The sequence below is a fragment of the Natator depressus genome, chromosome 7 (assembly GCF_965152275.1).
Source record: "Natator depressus isolate rNatDep1 chromosome 7, rNatDep2.hap1, whole genome shotgun sequence".
Lineage (NCBI taxonomy): Eukaryota > Metazoa > Chordata > Testudines > Cheloniidae > Natator > Natator depressus.
Window position 1 is genome coordinate 5,489,472 of NC_134240.1, and position 24,719 is coordinate 5,514,190.

Genomic DNA, 24,719 nt, shown 5'->3' on the forward strand with positions numbered 1-24,719 from the left:
GAGCCAAATACAAGTGGGGACAGATTGTTAAGCGTTAGCGGTGACCCATGTTGTAGGAGGCTACTTGAAAGGGAGTGGGCAAAAAAAGTTGGCTGCAAAAGGGGTTTGAGGTGACTGGCCATTGAGAATTAGCAGGCAGGTGTATGAGAGTGTTGCAATGAGACATGAAGCCAATGTCCCTACTGAGTCTGATTTTTGGTGATTAGCAGGTGTGAATTGCAGGGCTAGTCTACCCTAGAAGCATTACAGCAGCACCAATGCAGCTGTAACGCCTCTGGTGAAGGCGCTCTAAGGCGACGGGGGAGAGCTCTCCCGTCAACTCAATCACTCCACCTCCGCCAGCACCGGGAGCTGTTTTGGTGAGAGATGCTCTCCCGCCGATATAGTGCTGGCCATACCAGCACTTAGGTCGGTGTAACTTACATCGCTCAGGGGTATGGATTATTTACGCCCTTGAGTAACGTAAGTTACACCAAAGTAAGTGATCGTGTAGACGAGCCCTGTGTTCCAAAGCTTGCCTTTTGAAGGGGGCGAGCTGCAGATTTTCTGAGGCCGAGGACTGATAGGTCAGAGATGGAGTGCTCGCTTTGTGGAAAGTCTTTGCCCATGGGTGATATGGTGTTTTTTTGTCTTTTATCGCTTTTCCATGCGAGTTCGTTCAGCTTGTCTGGTATCGCCCCCATAGTTGTTGGGGCATTTAGGGCACTGGATGAGGTACACCACAGGTGGTTGTGATAGGCGTGTGTAGGAGCCATGGATCTTGAAAGGTGTGTTGTACTGTAGTGGAACTGGGTCATGCTGGAACGGCATACCGGGGAGGATGCCTCAGGGAGGAAGCCATTTTATTCTCAAAATGGCTTCCTCCACACAGCATGACCTTGCACGCTCCATACATGCTGGGCCACAGCAGCAGGGACACCAGTGGTGCTGAAACATATTTTATAGTTGGGGTGCTGAAAGCCAGCGAAACTGCAAAGCCCCCTTTTTACCTCGTGCCCCCCCTTACCCCTGTCTGTGTGGGGCCGGGAGCAGGACCGCGGCTCCGGGAGTGGGGGACATGGACAGGGGAGAGAGGACCAAGGCTGGGGCCACAGCTGCGGGTAGGTGCAGAGTCCCAGGCGGGTGGAGGGAGCAGAGCCCTGTGTAAAACCTGGGGGTGCTGCAGCACCCCCTACACCCATAGTTCCCATGCCTATAAGGGGCAGAATACCTGCATTTAAAATATCAGGACTGCTCCACTGGTGATGTGGGGGCTATTGATCATCACAGTAGTGGAGATATGTCTGCAGGTTTTGCATCTGTTCTGGCAGGGTCTGCTGCTGCTTTGCGTTGGTGTGTCCGGGTCTGCAGGGATCTTGCTTCTGGTGGTGATGTGGGGCGGGGGCGGGGGGGGGGGGATGTTGTTTGAAGGCCAAAAGAGGGGGTTTGGGGAAAGCTCCAGGAATCTTTATGACAAACAGTCTGAACCTAGTAGCTTTTTAAATGACGTTTTCCTGCTGAAGTTATTTCCTTTTAAACGAATCCCGTTTTACTGCAAAAATCAGCCATTTATAGAGGCATTCAAGCTTCCGGCAATTACCTTGCATTGAGCGACCTGTCTTCCTGCTGAGAATACCAAAAGAGAACATGCTTGCTACCTGACGTGTCTGAGGTTCATAAATAGTCTGAATTTGCTCCGTTTATAGCATTGTAGGCTGGAGCTGTAAATCCTGAACCTAGTCCTATATGTTACCAGGTTTACTGTGGGGTATGCTCATTTATCAGGGTTACTAATCGGGGGTGGGGGTGGGGGTTCTGTAATTCTATCAATGTACTGCTTGTGTCACTTGTGTTCTCATACGGAGCTCTACTTCTCCCTGCTGCAAGTTCCCTCCCAATGGAGCTATCCTGCAGGACCTAGGTTCCCCAGGGCTGGGGTCCTCCACCCCCAGAATCAGATGAACACACACATACACATTAACAGAGCGCATCTGAGTGGACCGGGTCAATCAGCACTCCCAAGCTGACCCCTTGTATGCCCCTGGACTCAGCAGGCTGGGTTGAACAGCACTTCCAGGCTGTCACCCTCATATGTCCCAGGTTCAGCACATCCTTATCCCCACTTTCACATTACAATTGTTCTGGTAGTAACCGACTTGATGAGCAAACCCCACCAGATTTTTGGGCACTACAGGGATCTTTAGCTTAGTTAGAGCAAATGGGGAAGCCAAAAACACAAAAGAGAGAGAGAGAGAGGGAAGCAACCAGCTTAACCATAAAAGTTATTTATTGCCAGGTAATAACCATACAAGGAGAGCCAAACAAACAAAACAGTTACAATATTAAATCTAGCTTACATATGATTACCAAAGTCAGTTTAGAAAACTATAACTGATCACACAAGTCAGGGTTAGAAAGCTATACCTAGAGTAGGGGGGAAAAACAGAGAGAGAGAGAGAGAGAGGGATGAGTTCTCACCACTCCGTGAAGCTTGAACTGGTCGGGTTCCCAGGTGGTGATGGTGGCTGAAGGTCTGGAGTGCTGGAGACAGGCAGAGTCCCCAGCACAGTCAGTCAGGAGAAGATGAAGTCCCAATGGAACTGATGCAGATTTTGGATCCAGGCATCAGAACACTTACTTGAGCATGGGTAGGGGTTTTTGTAGGGAAACAACAATGGTTCAAGGGAGAACACTAGATTTGTTTATGGGTAAACTGATGGCTCAAGGGAATATACCCAAGTTGTTTTGTTCAGGCTAGACAATAGGAACGGATCATTCCTGGCTATGGGCGGTGTTCCTTCCAGGGGGCTCACAATGCAATCAGGCAGCTTCAGTGTTTTGGATACCATTAAAGGATTTATTGCTAGAATTGGTCTGATAACCACTGAGCTGGGTGTGTGCAGGCGTAGGTTCATTAACATCTGGAGCAGAGATCCCCCATCATGCAGTGCTTCCCTGCTTTTCTGGTCCCAGAGTTCAGTGCGGTTCTTGCCTTTGAATCTCTGTTTTCCATTCTGTATGCTAATGGAGATGCTTCCCTGGCCCATGTTCGATGCAAATGAGGCTAGGGGAATTGCCTTAACCCTGTCACCCTTGTCTGAAGGGGTTTACGTGTGACTCCCACGGCCTTTCCATTGCTTTTTGTAAGCCTTTCTTCTGATCAGTTTTGATTCAACGAGAGGCTGGGGGGGAGGGGGCGTGTCCTTTGTGAGTCTGACAGGCTGGATACTGCGCCCTAGTTCCCCAAGAACACAGAGCTGACAGGTAACATGTGTGACACACCTTCTGAAAATAACACACAGAGTCAGTTTCTATCAAGAAGCTCCTGATGTTAGCACTGGGACGTGAGTGAGTTTGGCTACTGGAACGAGAGCAGAAGATAGAGGAGGTCGGTCACCAGCACTGTCCCTGGAAGGGATTAGTAAGTAATGAAAGGTTTCACTGAGCTTGTCCAGCATTAGTACTGCCAGCCTCCAGGTTTCCAGTGTGTGTGTGTCAGAGCACAGGAAGAACTGAAACAAGGGAAGAGGAGGATATAAAAAACACAAATTACTTTATGTTGGCTGAGCTTCCAGCTGTCCGTCTCTAGCTCAGAAACTGCACTGTGATGTTTCTAAACTCTCTCCATCTCTTTTTCTTTCAAAGCAACCATCCAGCTAGATGTGAATGTCATGGAGGAACAAGCAGAGAGGATAACTGGGGAAACCACGGTTGTGAGAGCAAGACAAACCATGAGACACTGGTCAGTGACATCTCTGACATCTGAATTCCAAAAGGTAGCATTTTGACGATGGTCAGACAACTCAAATAAACGGCTTTTATTAAATTGTGTGCTCAGGCCCCATTGAAGTCAATGGGAGATTTGCCTGATTGGAGGCTCAGACCCAGAATATTTTCCTAATCCAATTCCCTGCCCCTGTAAGCTCCCCTTCTGAGCTCCCACATGGGAAGACCCTGTCTGTTCTGCTCAGCCACCCATGAGATCCTTCTTCATATCTTGACCAGCAAGGGGAGTCCTGGCAGCAAGCAGTCAGCCAGCGGGGGTGGGAGGCAGAGAGCACCCTGCTGCAGTGGGGTGGAGGCAGCCGCACAGAAGACTAGGGCAGGGGTTCTCAAACTTTTGCATTGGTGACCCCTTTCACACAGCAAGCCTCTGGGGGCAATCCCCCCCCCAAATTAAAAACACTGTTTTTACATTTAGCACTATTATAAATGCTGGAGGCGAAGCAAGGTTTGGGGTGGAGGCTGACAGCTTGCGACCTGCCACGTAATAACCTCGCCACCCCTGAGGGGTCACGACCCACAGTTTGAGAACCCCTGGACTAGAGGCAGAGGAGCAGGGATTCTGAATGCCCCTGGCTGGGCTGGAGGAGGCCACAAATGGGGCCAAATAGCTTTGTCAGAAAAGGGTCTCTTCAAAATCTGAATTTTTCACAAAAAACACTTTTTCAAAATCTTCCATTTTTTTCTTCAGTGGAAAAATGAAAGTGGAGGAGGGTGGGAATGGGAAAATCAAACATGGAAAAACTTCAAAAACGAAACACTTTTGACAAAAATGCTTACAAATAAATAAATTTAAACATGGTTCCTTTGGGAAACATACAGAGAGAGTGTGAAATGTTCCAGGAAAAACTGCTTTCATTTCACAAGCTCTAGCTGTGGGGAATGAGTGGAGATCAGTGCCACCTACTGGTTACCCCTAATGATAGCCCTGCACTTGGATAGCATTGATCTTCCCTGGGTTGCCAATGATTAGGGCTGGCCAGAAAACAAAAATTCCATTTAAACTCTCTCTGTGGCCAGATGAATATTTACTTATACAAAGTGGAACAGCTCCAAAAGGGGAAATTGTGTGAGCGAGAGAGTAGCAAGGTCCCTGGGAGAAGAATAGACTAGGGGCCTGTTGTGATAATTGGGCCTATAAGCTTACCCTAATTGTGAGCTCAACTGTAAGAAGTGAATGAAAGTTTATAAAATGTCACAGTAACTGATAACAACAAATATTGATGGGGAAAATAAGCAAATGCAAGAGAGATTTGAATTAGTCCAAACAAAAAGGCCTACTGATGTAACTTGATGACTGAATTTAAAACCATGCTTGGTAAACAAGAAAAGCATGGAATCAGAAATCAGCTAACTAAAATTGGTGTGTTGGAAACTGGGCCAAAATAATGAGGAGATGGGCTATTCCCATCACCCCCCTTTTGGGGTCCTCAAAAAGAGACTTTGGGGAAAAGCTGGCTCCCTCAACACTGGCTGACTGAAAGACTAAAGAAGGGGAAGGAGCGAGCTTCACCATCCTGGCTGCCATCCCCATTGTCTCCTGGGATCCTGGACCGTCTTTGTCCTAATCATGAGAGATGCCCTGACCAGACTGGACCAGAGAGAGAGACCCAGATGATACTGCTATCTCCACCAGCATAGACTAAATTCCAAAACACCACCTGAAATATGAGACTTCATCTCTTTCCCTGCCCCCTTCGGTGTATCCTTTTTCCTTCCCCACCTTACTTCATTTCTTTCCAATATCTCTCCTTTTGTCTTCTGTTTAATAAGATTCTGGCGTAGCCACCTAAGACTGCATATTTTGCAACACTGCTGTAAGCCTGTGACCAGAAGGAAGCAGCTAAAAGCAATGCCTTAAACAGCCCACTGCTGTTACCAGTTTGTCAGGTCTCAGAGTGGCTGATAAGAGCCTGTGCTATGCCGGTGTTTTTCCAACAGTGAGAGCCAAAACCAGAGACCGAAGTTCCATTTTCTATCTTTGCTGTTCTTTTCTTTCCCCTTTTGAGTGCTTGTCTTGTTTTTGTTTTCTAGCCCATCTCAACTAACCTCCTCTCTCTTCTCCAAAAAGGACAGTTACTACCACCTAAGACTGCCAAACACAGTGAGTCGATGGAAATGGTATAAGGACCTTTAAACTCCTGCTCAAATAGTCAAGTGGGATGCTGGCATAGCACACTGCCATGGCAGCCCAACTAATGTACCTACCTGCATAGACCATAGACTGCAAGGGGCTTAGCTGGAGATAAGGGGTATGTTTAGCCCCTAGGCAAGATCATGTGTACGTGCCACGTTATGAACAGCAACTGAACATGTCTCAATTACTTCATTGGAGAGGAGTAGTAAACAATACCCAGAAGTGCTTTGCGGTAGGCTGGTTTGAGATACCCCACCGTACATGCAAGGTGCCATGGAGGTAAAGCAGCGGAAGACTGCGAGTATCCCATCTCCTTGTGCCAGCTGCTTCAAGGTTATAGCATGATTTAGTCCTAAATTATGAATCAGAGTTTCAGCAGTGGCAGGTCAAGGTAAACCAAGAACAAATGCTTGAAAATAGGAAGATGAGGGAGGGATAAGAACATATTTTTCTATTGGTGACTTGCTTTCTCTCAATGCTGCATATTCGGTGTCTAATGATTTTTAACATATTGGGTATTTCCCAGGTTATAAGAAATACAAATTACAGATTCCATAAAACAAAAATAATTATTTTTATACCTCCCAAAGCCACACTAGCTAGCCTTGTCTGAATACACTTTTTGTTTTCAGGTTCCTTATTTGTCAAAAAAGAGGAGAAACTTTCTAGGCCTCAAAAAGAAGAAGAATGAGCAGAAGGTGCAGTACCATTCAGGTGTGACAGCTGGAAAGCTTCAAATGCAGGTATCTGTAATAAAAATAATTAGTAATCTCTCTAGTGCTACGCCACGTATCTTAAGCCTATGTTTTTGCAATTTTCTTAGATGTAGCTTCAAGTTGTCATAGATTCATAAAGGGGCAGAGACAGTATCACTTGACACTGGTGTCACCATGACCGCTTATTCTGTCCGTGCATGAAGTTACATCACATGCTTGTTCTTCTTTCCAAGTTAAAAATTCTGCCCATGTTCCCTATCGAGGCCTTATATTCAAATTGCGCCCTATGCAGTTTGCAGTAGAATACAATAACTTATTTTTTAATTTAAAAACAAACCCCGCCTACTGTAGGAAATATCAGCTTTATCCCTTCTAAAAATCGTTGTGCTGGTGTCTCCTCTGTTTGGTATTCAATGTCCATGTGATGGTGGAACTGGGACGTAGTATCATGGCAGCACACAGTCTACCAGCTCAGAGAGAGCGGCACAAAAAGCAGGCTAGAATGGGAGGAATAATCTCCATTTAGAAAAATTGTAGTATAGTGTGTAGCTGGGATCCCAAGTGCAATTTATATTTGTACATGTGGAAGCCACTCAGGTAAGCAACATCGCAATGGACAGTATCTGCCATCTGTGCTTAAACCGTTCACAGGAGGAGGAATTCAATCAGAAGAATAAGGGGGTCTCAACTACATAGTCCCAGGATATTAATGGCAGACTGGAACTGGAATGTGTTGCTAAAAAACTGATGCCACCGAAGTCGGTTTAAGGTTTGTCTACACGGTGTGGTAGTTTGCACTGGAGTGGTGTAAATTCTAGTGCACACTGATGTGTTGTGTACTAACGGGCCTGTGTGGACGCTGCTGTTGCACACTAAAAGTTCCCTAGTATACTTTAACACAGTACTATTTGAAACCACAATAAATGTAGCAATCAGTTGGTTATCTTAACTGTGACACTAACTCTCCCTAACTAAATCCAGTTATAACATGGTGGCTCTTTATCCCCACCAACCTTTTGCAGATGACTTAAATAGGGACTCCTGATTTTCTTGGAAGGTAACTATTTCAATATTAAAGGAGGACTTGTGGCACCTTAGAGACTAACAAATTTATTTGGGCATAAGCTTTCATGAGCTACAGCTCACTTCATCAGATGCATGCAGTGGAAAATACAGGGGGGAGATTTTATATACACAGAGAACATGAAACAATGGATGTTATCATACACACTGTAACCAGAGTGATCAGGTAAGTTGAGCTATTACCAGCAGGAGAGAAAAAAAAACTTTTGTAGTGATAATCAAGGTGCGCCATTTCCAGCAGTTGACAAGAACGTGTGAGGAACAGTGGGCGGCGGTTGGGGGGTGAATAAACATGGGGAAATAGTTTTACTTTGTCTAATGACACATCCATGCCCAGTCTTTATTCAAGCCTAATTTAATAGTGTCCAGTTTGCAAATTAATTCCAAATCAGCAGTCTCTCATTGGAGTCTGGTTTTGAAGTTTTTTTGTTGAAGAATTGCGACTTTTAGGTCTGTAATCGAGTGACCAGAGAGATTGAAGTGTTTCAAAAATCAGTCGGAGAAGTGAAGTTTATTACTAACCTTTGTTGCTCTTTCACAATATGCTACAGAATACTTACTAATTCATATACTGTGAGGGAACAATAACTGAATTATACTGAATTTTGCAAATTAAAGAACAAAACCAAGTCAGATGCAATTTTTTTTTTTTAAAAAGAGACACTACCTGAAAGAGTAATTTGTTCTGACTAGTAATCAACAATAGGTAATCCAGTCAATATTGCAAGTTAAAGTTCTACTGTATATGTTTTACATTAGTAACTTCTAAAAAGCAGCTGGAAACAGAATGTTACATGGTAATTAACATTATGTAATGGTTTTGGACAGAAATCAAATATTTTATCCTACAAGCTACAGAAGAAAACTAAACGAGCAGAATGTCGTTACAAAGGTTGGAATTTGGCCACGACACCACGGTTAACACTTTTACTCTTGAAAAAAGTGCCATGACCCCTTCAGCAATCACACAAGATCAAGACAGCCTATAAAATAGAACCCTCAAATGCTATACTGGGATGTTAGCTGTATACTAACTCAGGAGGAAGAGTCAGGTTCATTAACGCCGCATTTGATAAGGTTCTCCTAGAATACTCATTGATAAAGATAAATTTAATTTCTGCAAGGAGAGAATGAGTGGAAACACTTGTAATTGACTGACTGATTTCCATGTCAGCTAATATATTGGATTTTATATTATATTACAAATAACTGAGGTTATGTACTGTATATTATAGATTTTTTTAAAGTCAGTAAACTTTCAATTACTGTTGATATAGTTAAAGCAGGACCGACTCTGAATGCTAATTGTATTAGATCCTCTCCATCCTTAACTGTGGTAATCAAACATTTCAATTAAATGAAGCAGGTTACTTAGGCCACATCTACACTACCCGGATTGGCGGGTAGTGATCGATCTATCGGGGATCAATTTATCACGTCAAGTGTAGACGCGATAAATTGATCCTCGATCGCTCTGCTGTCGACTCCGGAACTCCGCCAGGGCGAGAGGCGGAAGCGGAATCAACGTGGGAGCGGTGGCCGTCGATCCCGCGCCGCGAGGACACCAAGTAAGTGATTCTAAGTCTATCTAAGATACGTCGACTTCAGCTATGCTATTCTCGTAGCTGAAGTTGCGTATCTTAGATCGATTCCCCCCCCAGTGTAGACCAGGCCTTAGCCCGTAAGCACTGTGGGTTTTGGTTGTAATTTGGTTGTGTTTACGTTGTGGCAGCATAGCACCATGGGGCCTGGACACCTGGCTCCTAGGCACTACTATAATACCAATAAATAGTCGTACTACAATAAAGGCTTGTCTATATGGACAGCTAGTTTGCAGCAAATTGGGGTGTAAATCTACACTATGAGCCTGCTGTGCACTAACTGGCCATGTGGACCCTGCTGCTGTGCACTAAAAGGTCCCCAGTGTGCTTTGATCTACTTCCATTTCAAAGTCGAGCAGATCAAAGTGCACCAGGGACCTTTTAAGTGTGTGGTAGCAGGGTCCACGTGGCCAGTTAGAGCATGACAGGCTGTCTGTTTACACTCCCGCTCGCTGCACAGTAAACTGCTGTATAGACACACCTTAAGATGTTAGTGATTTAAAGCTGTTGGTGCGCCAACTTTCATATACTAATGTGAGATGATTCTTAAAGTTTATAGTGTATTTGAAACGAAGGAGTAATTACTAACTTTCATTGGCGGATTCTAAAATATACTACACATAGCTGCTACCCTGGAAAACTACAAGTAAACCATTTGGTCCACACTTAGATTCCAAACCTGCATCTCGATCCACTAGTGTGGACGCCTGCATATGGGTAGAGGCTACTGGCATGACTGTGACTGCATGCAGGCACAGGAATATTGACTGGTGAGCTCAATGCAAGATCAGGGCCTTAATACTTTACTGCTAAATCTAGGTCTTAAAAAGAAAAGAAAAAAAAAGAAGAGAAAATTATTTGTAAACACGTTTTATTGCCAACATTGTGTTATCATCTTAGCTGATTACCGTACAGAAACATTTCACACTCTGCAACTTAAAAGCCTAAAATATTTTCCTAGTTCACAAAATATAAAGCTTTTTGTATTAAACCAAATACAGTGCCTGTCCACGCTTTGTCTGTGAAGGCTTTTTACGGATCAGTAACTGTTTTACTGTAGCACTAACAAGTATTTTTGTATTAAAAAAAATAGTATTCATACAAATTCACAGAAGTGGCAGCAAGGTTTTATTTCTTAAAAAAAGTTCAAGAGCTGTGGAAATTCTTGGGTATGTCCAAAATCGGTCTACTGTTTAGTCTCTGCTTCCATGTGAGTTTCTTGGGATTCCTCTGCTTCTGAAAGTTTTTCATCATCTGAAATTTAGATTGTGTCTGTTAATTAAACATGCTCAGATTAGACTTGATATTTTTATATAAACTGTACTGGAGAATGTGATCCCAGTTAAAAATGTTTTGTGTTAGTGGGCTTAGATCTGTGGTTTAGCACTGCATTATACAAAATATTAAGTAACTAAGACTGTGACACAAAAAAGGGAACACACACTAATTCAAAGCTAAGGCTGACATTTGCCCTGTTTCAGTTACTACAGCAATTAGTGTTTGTGTATCTGTATATGTAAAATCCTGTAATATCAATGCACAAAGTTTATGTATTAGCTTCCATTACTAATGTCCTTGCTTATTGGCGGCTTCTCACATTCTGAACTCTTTTACCATAGCACTACTAATACCTGACTCATTTAATGCTTTTCATCTGCACCTCCGCTGTGAAATTTATTAAAAACTTCCATGATAAAACGGTAGCCTTAGTTATACCAGATATGTTCCTGTCTTTCCAAGATTGAATGTCTTGTTTGGAATAGGTATAGATCTGGCCTTAGAGTATACCATATGAAGATTATATCAGAAAGAACTGTCTAGTGGTTAGGGTGCTAGCATGGGAGTCAGGAGACCCACGTTCAATTCCCTGCTCTGCCACAGACTTCCTGCATGTCCTTGGAAAAGTCACTCAGTCGCTCTGGGCCTTGGTTCCCTATTAATTTACCTATGTCACAGGGGTGTTGTGAGGATAAATACACTAAAGATTGAGATGTCCAACACTACAGAAATGGGAGCCATATCAGTAACCTAGAGACAGAGACCATTTTTGGTTAGTTCAACAAATATTTATGAACATATTTTTATATTGTGGCTCTGAAGGGTAACAGCTATGTCACTATTTTTACAATCACATTTCAAAGGAGTTTATTAAAAACGATGAAAGATTTATAAGGAGTTTGTTAGCTGCAGATAGGTTTGACCCTACTCTACTCCATCATAGCTGGCTCCTAGAATAGAGTTTGAGAAGACTTTTTTTTATTTTAAATAAAGATTCTCTGACTTAAGTAGTGCTGAATGCAGTAGTTTAATATAGGAAATACAGATACAACTATAATTTAAATAATTTCAATGCTGGAAGGCATTACTTTGTATAAGCTAATTGGAAAAAAGACATTCTGCTCCCCTTACTCATGGAAATAGCCTCACTGGCTGTAACAGAACTACTCATGAGTAAGCTGAGGAGGATTTGGCCCCACATGTTTTCATTTAGGAACAACTTACTTTCCAAAGTTTGCTGAAGTTCATGGATGGTACTCAGAAGCACATGGAACTGCTTTCGTCTCAACTCCAGCTACAATGACAAAGAACACAATCCACCAACTAAAGTATGGCCAATTAAGTGAGTACATACATGAACTATGAAACTTTCAGTAGATTTCTCATAATTATGTTCATATGAATATAAATATAAATACCAAAATAAAAGAATACCCCTACCTTATCTTCAACATTTTCTTTAATGTGAGAAAGATGTTGAAGTTCTTTTCCCAAAGCTTCTAGCTGCCTGCAAATAAATTCCAACAACTGTCATAGTACAAACAGTGTAGTAACAAATTACACACAATTTCTGTGAATTATTAAAAATAACTGAATCATTCTCCATGGCTTTGCTAAAATACTGGATTGCCTGATTAAAAAATGCCTGGAAATGAGAGAAATAAATTCCGCAAGATACCCCTGATATTTTCATATGAATGCACTACTTCATCAACTCCTGTGTCTTACAAGACCACTAACAGAAGGGCACAGTGGAGCATATAAAAAATAACGACATACTCCATATAGGAACACAAGAACTGCCAGAGTGGATCAGCCCGACAGCCCATCTCTGATAGTAGCTGGAACCAGATGCTTTAGGAGATAGCATAAGAACCGTGCAATAGGCATATGTGGAATAATCTGTCACCCCCCGCCATTAGGTCTCACCCCACTCTCTAGCCGTTAGAAATTGGCTTAAGCTCCAAAGCACAAGGTTTAATATTCCTTCCAAAAAAATGGTGAGGTCATTAATTATAACTCTGGATATTCTTAATCCATATACTTTTTTTTAATCTTGTTAAATTCTTGGCCTCAGTGACTTCTTGTAGCAATGAGTGCCACAGCTTAAGAAGTGTGAAAAAGTACTTCCCTTTGTTGGTTTTGAATTTCCTACCTCTTAGTTTAAAGTGCCCCCCTATTCTTGCACTATATGGGAGAACAGAAGCTCCTGCTCTACCTTCTCTATAACACTCATTATTTTATGTACTTTTGTAATGTCCCCTCAGATCCATCTCCTTTCAAAGGCGAGCAATCCCAGCCTCTTCAACCACTTTTCACTGGAGAGTTTTTACAGGCCTTTGGTCATGTTCGTCACTCTTCTCTGAACCTCCTTCAGTTCTATGATATTCTTTTTGAGATCAGGTGACCAGTATTGCTAGGAGAGCGCACCACTGACTAATACAAAGGCAGGATAATGTTTTCAGTATTTATCTCCATCCCATTCCTTATGCTTCCTAACATTTTGTTTTCTCTGACAGCAGTTGGTCTCCATTAGGCAGTGTACAGTGATGTCCCAGGTCCCTTACCTGAGTTGATGCAGTTAATTTAGAACCCCGTAAGAGGTAAGTAGTTTACATTTTTTTCCCTTTCAATTGCCTTTATCAACATTGAATTTTATCTGCCATCATGTTGCTCATTCACCTAGCTTGTTTAGGTCTTTTTCAAGTTCCTCATGGTCTTCTCCGGTCCTGACTATCTTGAATAACTTTGTCATCTGCACATTTTGTTACCTCTCTACTCACCCTCCCCCACTTTCCAGGTATATTAAACACTGGACCTAGTCCAGCCCTGGGAGACCCCCGCTGTTAACCTTTTGCCATGATAAAAGCTGACCATTTAATCCTACTCTTTGTTTTCTCTCTGACAGTTTTTGATTCGAGATAATACTTTTCTTCTCACCTATAAGTACTTAGCTTCTCTAGTAGCCTCTTGTGAGGGACCTTGTTGAAGGCCTTTTGCAAGTCTAATTAAATTGTCAACCGGTTCTCTTTTATCCTTTACAGGTCTATAATTACCCAGATCATCCCGAGGGTCTTTAAAATATGGGTACAACATTTGCCACTTTGCAATACTTTAGAACATTAGCTTTTTTAATGAGAGATTTACAAATTTTTGTTAGCTTAGGTATGAAATAGCTGAGCTGCTTCTTCTAAACTCTTGGATATATATCAACGACCTAGTGACTTACTGCATTTTAAATTATCTATTTGCTCCACTACCCTTCTTCCACCACATCAAATCTATGACAGTAACTCATCTTTACCACCAGGAAATATCAGGTCTGGGGCAGAAATTTACCCAACATTGTCTGTGGTGAAGACTGATGGAAAGAAGTCACTTATCTGCTCACCAATGTCTTCATTTTCCTTAATTGCTCCTTTTAGCCCACTAAAAGAAAAGGAGGACTTTTGGCACCTTAGAGACTAACATTTATTTGAGCATAAGCTTTTGTGAGCTACAGCTCACTTCATCGGATGCATACTGTGAAGTATGCATCCGATGAAGTGAGCTGTAGCTCACGAAAGCTCATGCTCCAATAAATTGGTTAGTCTCTAAGGTGCCACAAGTCCTCCTCTTCTTTTTGCGAATATAGACTAACACGGCTGTTACTCTGAAACCTGTCTTTTAGGCCACTGACTCTTTTGCAGGCTTCCTGTTTCCACTATACTGTTGTTTTACCCAGTGAGCTATTTACTCTTCAGACTCCTCTTTGGCCCCTCTAATTTCCTTCCTGTTTAGTGCCTGCTGTAATTCACGCTCCTGTATTATTAGTAGTAGTAGTATTATCATGGTGCCTCAGAGCCCCAGGCACTGTTGGTTTCATTAGGGTTAGATTTTCCGGATTTTGAAGGCAATCTCCTTGACTTGAACAGCCTCTTGAACTTTACCATTCAGCCACAATGGTTTACACCATTTCCCAGTTTCCTTTTTGTTCAGCAGTACATGACTTGAGACTTACAATTTTTCTAAGCTGCATCCAAGTTACGTCTAGGGATTTTTACTTCCTTTACTTTTCACTCTAGGGCCTTTTTGACTTACCTCCTCTCTCTAGTGAAATCTCCTTTTCTAAAGTTTAGTGTCACTTTTTGGTAGTCTACCTGTGCTTTGGATGTAGAATCTAATTATACTGTGGTCACTGTTACTTAGCTCACTTACTGTCACTTCTTGAATTAACTCGTGTGTGCTTATGCCCAGTTTAGCTGACTTAACAAACAATATGGATTTTAATATGGCGAAATGCAAGTATATACATCTAGGAACAAAGAATGTAGGCCAAAGTTACAGGATGGGGGACTCTAGCCTTGGAAGCAGTGCCTCTGAAAAAGATTTGGACGTTGTGATGGATGCTTAGCTGAACATGAAGTCCCAGTGTGACTCTGAGGTCAAAAGAGCAAATGTGATCCTAGGATACATAACCTCTCTACTCCTACTTGAGATTTCCCTGTTTGTTACCTCTATATTTGGCATTGTTGTGACCACTGGTGGAATACTGTGTCCAGTTGTGGTGCTTGCAATTCAAGAAGGATGTAGATAAATTGGAGCGGTTTCAGAGAAGAGCCATGAGAATGATTACAGGATTAGAAAACATGCCCTAGAGTGATGAGGTCTTTGAGTCTATGTAGCTTAAAAAGAAGTTTAAGGGATGACTTACAGGCTATAGGTACTTACATAGGTAACAAATATTTAATAGCGGGCTCTTCAATTTAGCAGAGAAAGATGTAACACAATCCAATGGCTGGAAATGAAAGCTAGACAATTCAGATTGGAAAAGGCATAAATTAATAGTGAGAATAATTAAGTACTGGAACAACACCCCAAGGGTCATGGTGGATTCTCCATCACCGACAATTTTTAAATCAAGTCTGGATGTTTTTCTAAAAGATACTCTAGGAATTATTTTGGGGAAGTTCTATGGACTGTGTTAGAGCAGGGGGCAGGCTAGAGGATTGCAGGTCTCTTCCACTCTTCAAATCTATGACGATTAAGTCAAAAATAATCTCTCCTCTTGCCTGTTCTAGTACTTGGAACAGTTAGTTCTAATACCATACTGTCAATAAATTATTTTTCTAGAGACTTTTTTGTCCCATTGTGCCATATGACCAGTGTATGACAATAAACCAGAACCTTTTTCCTGACCAATTTTTCTCCAGCTTCTGCAGTGATTAAGAGTACCAAGAAAACAGTTATGTTTCATTAGCTGAGAGACTTTCATACAAGAAGTCTCCTGATTTAAGATTGGTGGTTCTTGGCTTGTAGTATTTGGCTTTGTAGCAATTTCTATAAGCATCCTTCAGAAGCAAGAGAGCAAATAGGCAGCAGGTTTAAAACAAACAAAATTAAATATTTTTTCACACAATGCACAGTCAAACTGTGGAACTCCTTGCCAGAGGATGTTGTGAAGGCCAAGACTATAACAGGGTTCAAAAAAGAACTAGATAAGTTCATGGAGGATAGGTCCATCAGTGGCTATTAGCCAGGATGGGCACGGATGGTGTCCCTGGCCTCTGTTTGCCAGAAGCTGGGAATGAGTGACAGGGAATGGATCACTTGATGATTACCTGTTTTGTTCATTCCCTCTGAAGCACCTAGCATTGGCCACTGTTGGAAGACAGGATACTGGGCTACATGGACCTTTGGTCTGATCCAGTATGGCTGTTCTTATGCAATATGATCTTGGTGGATAGGGCACTGGACTGGGATTTAGGAGACCTTGGTTCAATTCTTACCATGTTCTTACTATATTAACTTGAGCAAGTCATTCAGTCTCTATGTCCCAGTTCCCCACCTGTATAATTGAGATACTAATCCTCTCTCATAGCCCTAGTCTGTCTCTCTTGTTTAGAGCAGGGACTCTCTCTTCGTGTGTATTTGTACAGTGTGTAATACATAAGATGGGTACCCCATAGTAAGGCCTCTACATAGTCCTGTAATACAAATAATAGGAAGAGGAAATGAAGTAAACGAAAAGGCAGAAAATCAAACTTGATCAATACTATTGCTGCTATCTATGGATTTGCTAAGAACACTTGTGCTCAGATGAGTGACGTGTAAGCTAAATAGAGTGGCTTCCTTCCAAGAAATATGCATTACCTTTTAATTGTTCTAGCTGATTTATTTGAAAAACTAAAGCCACTTTTGACATCTACACATTATGAGCTTTCTATTGATGAGTGGCAAATAACTGGTTAAATAGGAAATTTATATACTGCAGACACAATTTACTGCACTGTCAATTTTTAAACGAAATGTTCTCACTGGCTCAAAAGCATTATCCTAGTAGTTGTATTTTCTGAAGTCAGACAATTATAGATCTTCCATTTGATACAGAAAATCATGGAACATGGAATGACAGCTTCCCTTTGTAATTTAAAGACAGGTGGCCAGAGCAAATCAAATATGTAAGTATAAGCAATATTCAAGTGAGAACACTAAACTATAGTGTTCCCACCCTGCGACTGTCATCGTTAATCAAGTTCAGAGGAGCAAAAATGTAGTTGAAGACAGTGCTAGAACATTTGAGATTGTGAAGTCAAAACTGATCCTCCTCCTTGATCAGTACTAAGTATCCAATTTTACAGATATTGGTCCAAATTCAGCAATCACATAACCAGTGGTGTAAGTTACAGGTAGGGTAAGTTGGACAGCTAGAAGGTGTAAATTGCCTGATTGGGAAATAACTAGGGGTGCAAGATAGTAATTTATAAACTGAGCAGGTGGGGCCATTGTAGGAAAAGGCGCTAACAGGATCACTCCATGCATCTGAAGAAGTGTTTTTTTACCCATGAAAGCTTATGCCCAAATAAATCTGTTGGTCTCTAAGATGCCACCAGACTCCTCGTTGTTTTTGTGGATACAGACTGACACAGCTACCCCTCTGATACTAGGAAGATGTAAAACAAACTAGCAGGGGCTTTCCTGCTACTCATTTATTGCATGCCTTTTGCACGTATGTTACATGTTCTGCACAACTACTGAATTCCAAACTTGTGACAATCACATTACTTTGCTATTACACCTCTTTTTCTGATCAACCTATCCCCAGTGAGTTTGGCCCGAGACTTCACAGGCATTTAGATATGAGTTTCACCCATTAAGTATAATATATGAATAACATTTCAAATACAAAATAATAGTAATACTTTTTTTTAATATTTTAATTAAATTTTTTTAAATATTTTAATTAAAATATTAAGGAATAAACCTGTTAAAAGAAAATCACCACATACCAAACTTTAAACACAGACACATTGCAGCAAATGAAGAAAATGGTGTATGAAAATCTCCACCAAAAGTAGTATAAAAAACGTAGCTTTTAAATGTTTGTTATAAAATCAAGTGAACATCACTTTAATGAAGAGACACTATTTTCTAAGCAATGAGCGTTAACTGGGATACTTAATGAACAGTACTGAATTAGTTAACAATTATCTCACCCTCAATATTAAACAAACGATCTAAGGTCCATTAGAATAGGTATGGTGTGCAAAGTTTGGACAAGTGCAGATTACAAATGAAAAAATAACTAAAGGGTTTTTTGCAACACAGCAACTGTGCAAAAACCTGTGTAGACAGAACGTTTTCCATAGCAATTAACAATATAGAAAGAATCTCCATAAATGGTTAAGTCTAGGTCTGCTGCTCATAACACTTACGAGATGTAAAAGTAAGTTTGTTTCCAAAATATAGAACAAATTACATTAATTGGTTTCATGTTGCAAGAATAGAAGTGGGTCATGAATGAGCAAAAATATTTTGCAGAGTAGGTTAGTTAATAAACTAAACCTCTACAATATGTAGTAACTGATTTAAATGCTGAAGATCCATAATAAGATGAATGATTTATGTCAAGTGATGGAACAGCTGTTGGCTTATGTTCATTTCAGTCAGCTCTATACTTACTTTAATGTTTCATGCCTGTCTGGATGGTGCTGTATTACTTTAGCCAATGCATCATATTCTGAAAGGGAAAAAAAGCAAACTTTTAAAATTCTTCTGGGTAAGGATTTCTAAAGCGTGATCCAGTCAATAGGACTACTCATAGTGGAAAGCACCACGCTCAGTATTAAGTGTTTGTAGGGTTGGGCCCATAAGTACAATGGTAGGTAGTTTATCGAATCTAGTAATTTTTCTCTACTGTGCAGACCAGCGGTCTCAAACTCAAATGACGACAAGGGCCACATGAGTAGTAGTACATTGGCCGGAGGGCTGCACCACTGACCACCACCCGCCCTGCCCCCACTCCACCCCTTCCGTGAGACCCTGCCCCGCCTGTTCCCACCCCTTCCCTGACCCCATTCCAACCCCTTCACTGAAATTGGACAATGAGCAAAACTGACAAATCTAAAACCAAAAGTTGTAAGTATTAATAAAAGACCTTTCAGATTTGAAATAGTTAGGCAACTCTAGGTACAGGCATTTGCTCCATCTAAAGTAAAACCTTACCTTGGCGATTTTTTCGGATTCTTTTTGCTTGCAGGATCTGCTTTTTGCATTCAGCTATTTTCTCATGTGCTGCGGCTATACTATTTTCTTTACAAAAAAAACCCCCAAAAAACAAAAAAAAAAAACAAATTAAAAAAAAATCCCCAAAGGTAAGCGGTACAGTATTTGATTCAAAAGTACTCAAGTGTCAATAAGCCAATTTTCTAAACTACGGTGTCACAGAAGGCAACTGACTTCAAACCTATGGCCCCCACGGGAAATGCTTATTCCCTTGTGCATTTTGAATTTGTATTTTAAATACTAGCAGGATGCTCAAAGCCTGTGCATGGGTGTTTTTCATTAAAAATTGATATACATATATTTGTAGAAACAGTAGACAAATTATGCTAAATCTGCCAGAAATTGTCTCGAATTTTAATACTGGACTGCCTTACAGATGTTACGACAAATACTCAGTAAGTTTAGTTCTCTTTACCTATGTCTTTGTAGATTTTTTCATAGTTCTCCATTTCTCTGAGGTTCATATCATAGACAAGCAGAGTTTTTCCCATTGAAAATTCACATTGTGATAAAGTGCTCAGCATGCGTTGGTACTGGCTGTAGCTAAAGGTGGATAAGTTGTTATTAAGCAGTTAAAAATTTTTTCATGGAAATGTTCATTTACTATTACAATGCCATGAAAGACCAAATATCTCATGAAATATAACAGCAATTGAAGAAATGTAATATTCCAAGCATTTAATGTATAATTCTTGAAAATTTAATTATACATATACCATAGTGGTTAACTAAAGCATTACATTTTTCAGTTTATTTTCAGGAGGCCAAATGGGCATTAACATAATAGACACAATCCATGGGTGAATCTAAGTGTCTCATTAGAGAAGACTGCTTATCCACTGAGATTAGTATTTAATATTTATATTACAGTAACATTCAGAGGTCCTACTTGGATTAGAGTTCCATGGTGCTCCTCCTATAAACATGCATATGAGGACAGGATTTCTGCCCCAAAGAGCTTATATCTCTTTGTAGAAAGCAGATACATAATTTTATAGGGGAACTTATATCTAATGATAGTATAACAATGGAATAGTACAGAAATATTTATTGTAAAGCAAGTTCCTTGCTCCACTGACTCCTGCTTTCCATCACAGCTATCAGATGCTTATTTCGGTAAGTGGAAGATGCAGGTTTATTTAATGTGCGTCACATTTTCACATAGGATTGCTTTGTTGTGTTTGCAGACCTCTAGCATAAATGCAATTCTTCACAAGTCAGACCATTGAAGTTCTATGGAGATGTTCTCCAATGGTTAATGATTTAATTTAAAACTTGTGTCTACTTTGAATAGATTTGATTTGCAATATGGATTACTTTGTCAATTCTCTTTTACAAAGCCTTGCCCTGAACACTCTTTCTGGGAAATGCTCATACAGTCACGCAAAAGACAACTTCCTCCAAGCATCTAGTTTTATAGTGTTCTCTCTAATAAAGCCCTCCCCTTCATTTTGAATGGAGTTAATTTAATGGGCTTTTTCTTTGACATATCTTTTTACAGAGGAACAAAAGCACCAGACTGTCTTCTCTAGGACACACCTTTTAGTTATCCTCTACAACTTTTAGTTATCCTCTACAACAGCTGTCGGTTGCTATAAAACCAGTTGCAGCAGCAGAAAGATTATAACAGTATTGAGCTTCTCTTAATAATGCTTAAGTAATGGCATAAATTCAATATTACCAACCCAAAACATTAAAAATAGTCAGGCCTTCAAAAAAAATCATTCATTTAAATTATGAGATTTTTTTAAAAGGGATTTTTGTTTGCCTTCTGGTTTTTGAGTTCTTAAAGTACAAACTTTTCTCTACACCAATGAGGGCTAGATAGTTACTTAAAAAAAAATGAAAGTAGATATTCTCATCTAATCACTTGACTCCAAGATCTGGGGCTTTAAATAAAATACCAGTATCACACAAGTTGGCAAAAAATGGCTACATGATGCTAATTATCTTAGCTATGTAACCGCTGCAGGGTTTAGATTGTAAAAAATGCATGGCCATTTTAAATGTAACAAAAATAGGGCTGTCAATTAAATAAAAAAATTAATTAAAATAATTCAGTTGAATTTACAAATGTAGAATTATGTACAAAAATAACTACAATCAAAAATGAAACAATGTAAAACTTTAGAGCCTACAAGTCCACTTAGTTCTACTTCTTGTTCAGCCAATCGCTCACACAAAAAGTTTGTTTACATTTGCACGAGATAATGCTGCCCCTTCTTGTTTACAATGTCACCTGAAAATGAGAACAGGTGTTCATATGGCACTGTTGTAGCTGGCATCGCAAGATATTTATGTTCCAGATGCGCTAAAGATTCATATGTGCCTTCATGCTTCAACCAAAATTCTAGAGGACATGTGTCCATGCTAATGAGGGGTTCTGCTTGATAACAATCCAAAGCAGTGTGGACCGATGCATGTTCACTTTCATCATCTGAGTCAGATGCCACCAGCAGAAGATTGATTTTTGGTGGTTCAGGTTCTGTAGTTGCCACATTGGAGCGTTGCTCTTTTAAGACTTCTGAAAACATGTTCTACACTTCATTCCTCTCAACTTTTGGAAGGCACTTCAGATTCTTAAACCTTGGGTCGAGTGCTATAGCTATCTTTAGAAATCTCATATTGGTACCTTCTTTGTGTTTTGTCAAATCTGCAGTGCAAGTGTTCTTAAAATGAACAATATGTGCTGGGTCATCATCTGAGATGGCTATAACATGAAATATATGACAGAATGCGGGAAAACAGAGCAGGAGATATACTATTCTCCTCCAAGGAGTTTAGTCACAAATTTAATTAACGCATTTTTTTTTTTAAACGAGCGTCATCAGCATGGAAGCATGTTCTCTGGAATGGTGGCTGAAGCATGAAGGGGTATACAAATGTTTAGCATCTCTGGCATGTAAATACCTAGCAATGCCAGCTACAAAAGTGCCATGCGAACGCCTGTTCTCACTTTCAGGTGACGTAAATAAGAAGCCAGCAGCATTATCTCCCGTAAATGTAAACAAACTTGTTTGTCTTAATGATTGGCTGAACAAGAAGTAGGACTGAGTGTACTTGTAGGCTCTAATGTTTTGCACTGTTTTGTTTTTGAGTGCAGGTACGTAACCAAAAAAAATAAAAAATAAAAAAATCTACATTTGCAAGTTTCACTTTCACCATAAAGAGACTGCATTACAGTATTGTATGAGGTGAACTGAAAAATACTATTTTTTTGTTTATCATTTTTACAGTGCAAATATTTGTAATAAAAATAATATTTGTACACTTTGTATTCTGTTTTGTAATTGAAATCAATATATTTGAAAATGTAGAAAAACATCCAAAAATATTTAATAAATGTTAATTGATATTCTATGGTTTAACAGTGTGATTAAAACTGCGATTAATCGCGATTACTTTTTTAAAATCACGATTAATTTTTTGAGTTAATCGCGTGAGTTAACTGTGATTAATTGACAGGCCTAAATAAAAATATATATATTTTAGGATGAACTGCACTGTTTTTCAAAACAAAACAAGCTTTGGGATCTAAACTACCGGTATTGAGACAACATTGCTTTAAAGATGAAAAACAGAGAATGAAATACCCCTCTTCTTGAGATCCAGAGTTGCACCATTTAATGAAGCTCTTCACTAACAAATTAATTCGTCGGTCGTCGCCAGCACCATCTCCATCAATTAAAAGTCGTTTACGAATAACTTCATCTAAAGTCAAGAAAGATCATTTTTAAAAAAACATGAACTCTGCTGTTAACATTAGACAAGTCATGGGTTTGATAGAGTCTGGTTCAAGTTATGATAGATCCTGATTTGAATTATAGCCCTCCCATTATAGTCTGGGGGGAGGGGGTGTTCTGGAGCCCAGGGCTGTATGGGGGTGCGCGGGGGGGGGCTGGGTCCGGCGGGGGGGAGGGTCAGGAGCCCAGGGCTGTATGGGGGGGGGGGGGGCTGGGTCCGGCGGGGGGAGAGTCAGGAGCCCAGGGCTGTATGGGGGTGGGCTGGGTCCGGCGGGGGGAAGGGTCAGGAACCCAGGGCTGTATGGGGGGGGGGGGGCTGGGTCCGGCGGGGGGGAGCTGGGTCCGGCGGTGGGGAGGGACAGGAGCCCAGGGCTGTATAGGGGTGGGGGGAGAGGCCTGGGTCCGAGGGGGGGGGGGTCAGGAGCCCAGGGCTGTATGGGGGGGGGGGGGGGGGAGGGTCAGGAGCCCAGGGCTGTATGGGGGTGCGCGGGGGGGGCTGGGTCGGCGGGGGGGAGAGTCAGGAGCCCAGGGCTGTATGGGGGTGGGGGCTGGGTCCGGCAGGGGGGAGGGTCAGGAGCCCAGGGCTGTATGGGGGTGCGCGGGGGGGGGCTGGGTCCGGCGGGGGGGAGGGTCAGGAGCCCAGGGCTGTATGGGGGTGGGGGGCTGGGTCCGGCGGGGGGGAGGGTCAGGAGCCCAGGGCTGTATAGGGGTGAGGGGGGGGGGCTGGGTCCGGCGGGGGGGAGGGTCAGGAGCCCAGGGCTGTATGGGGGTGCGCGGGGGGGGGCTGGGTCCGGCGGGGGGGAGGGTCAGGAGCCCAGGGCTGTATGGGGGTGCGCGGGGGGGGGCTGGGTCCGGCGGGGGGGAGGGTCAGGAGCCCAGGGCTGTATGGGGGTGCGCGGGGGGGGGCTGGGTCCGGCGGGGGGAGGGTCAGGAGCCCAGGGCTGTATGGGGGTGCGCGGGGGGGGGCTGGGTCCGGCGGGGGGGAGGGTCAGGAGCCCAGGGCTGTATGGGGGTGCGCGGGGGGGGGCTGGGTCCGGCGGGGGGGAGGGTCAGGAGCCCAGGGCTGTATGGGGGTGTGCGGGGGTGGCCGGGGTGAGGGGGGAGGGTCTGGAGCCCCGGGCTCTTGGGGCGTGGGCCGGGCCGGACCCGGGGCCGCTCCACCCGGTGCATAAGGGGGAGGCCTGGGCCGGCTCCGGAGCCCCGGGCTGGACGCGAGGTGGAGGCCCGGCCCGGGGAGGGGGATGCCCGGAGCCCCGGCAGTGCAAGGCCGGGCCGGGCTCTCACCGTCGGTCACGGCCCCCATGGCGGCGAAGGCGGCGGCGGGCGCTGGAGCCGGCGGGGCGGCAGCGAGTGAGGTCAGCTTCCCACAATGCAGCCGGGTAAGCGGCAGCCATGGAGGCGGAGGCTGGGGCCTGAGCTGCTCCCTGCGGACCCGGGGCCCCGCTCTGCCGCGCCACCGGCCGGCGGGGGAGAGGGCGGGCGAGGCCTGCACCCCGCGCGGAACCGGCCTCCTCCTCGCCGCGGGCCGCCTCAGCAGGTGAGGGGCGGGCGCCAGGCTCCACCCCGGCTCGCCGGCCTGCTCCTGCCTCACCCCCCGCCGTCACCTTCCTCGGCCTGCGCCCGTTCCCCCGGCCCCTTCCTTTGCCCTCCCTGGCGCCGTCCCCCTCGCCCCAGCGTGGGCGGCGTGTCCCGGGTGGCGTCCCCCTCGCCCCATCCCAACTGTGTCCCCCTCGGCGGCGTCCCCCTCGGCATCGTGTCCCGGGTGTGGTCCCCCTCGCCCCATCCCAACTGTGTCCCTCGGCGTCCCCCTCTCCCCATCCCAACTGTGTCCCCCTCGGCATCGTGTCCCGAGTGT

General features: G+C 43.0%; 1 protein-coding gene across 1 annotated transcript; it reads right to left on the minus strand.

The window, feature by feature from the left end:
- Window positions 1-10,153: 10,153 nt before the first annotated feature.
- Window positions 10,154-24,373, minus strand: THOC7 (THO complex subunit 7). The gene is made up of 8 exons (XM_074959667.1): window positions 24,149-24,373; window positions 22,715-22,832; window positions 19,537-19,664; window positions 19,062-19,148; window positions 18,519-18,576; window positions 12,018-12,084; window positions 11,802-11,871; window positions 10,154-10,553 (listed from the first exon to the last, which is right to left on the minus strand). The coding sequence occupies exons 1-8, from the start codon at window positions 24,165-24,167 to the stop codon at window positions 10,486-10,488; spliced, it is 615 nt and encodes a 204-aa protein (XP_074815768.1). The 5' UTR covers window positions 24,168-24,373; the 3' UTR covers window positions 10,154-10,485.
- Window positions 24,374-24,719: the final 346 nt, after the last annotated feature.

What these genes read in the sequence shown, in the direction of transcription:
- THOC7 (XM_074959667.1), bottom strand. An exon ending in AATCCGAAAAAATCGCCAAG is followed by an intron (nt 18,577 to 19,061) that starts GTAAGGTTTTAC and finishes TTTCCCTTTCAG; the next exon opens with AATATGATGCATTGGCTAAA. An exon ending in AAGAAAATGTTGAAGATAAG is followed by an intron (nt 11,872 to 12,017) that starts GTAGGGGTATTC and finishes TTGTCATTGTAG; the next exon opens with CTGGAGTTGAGACGAAAGCA.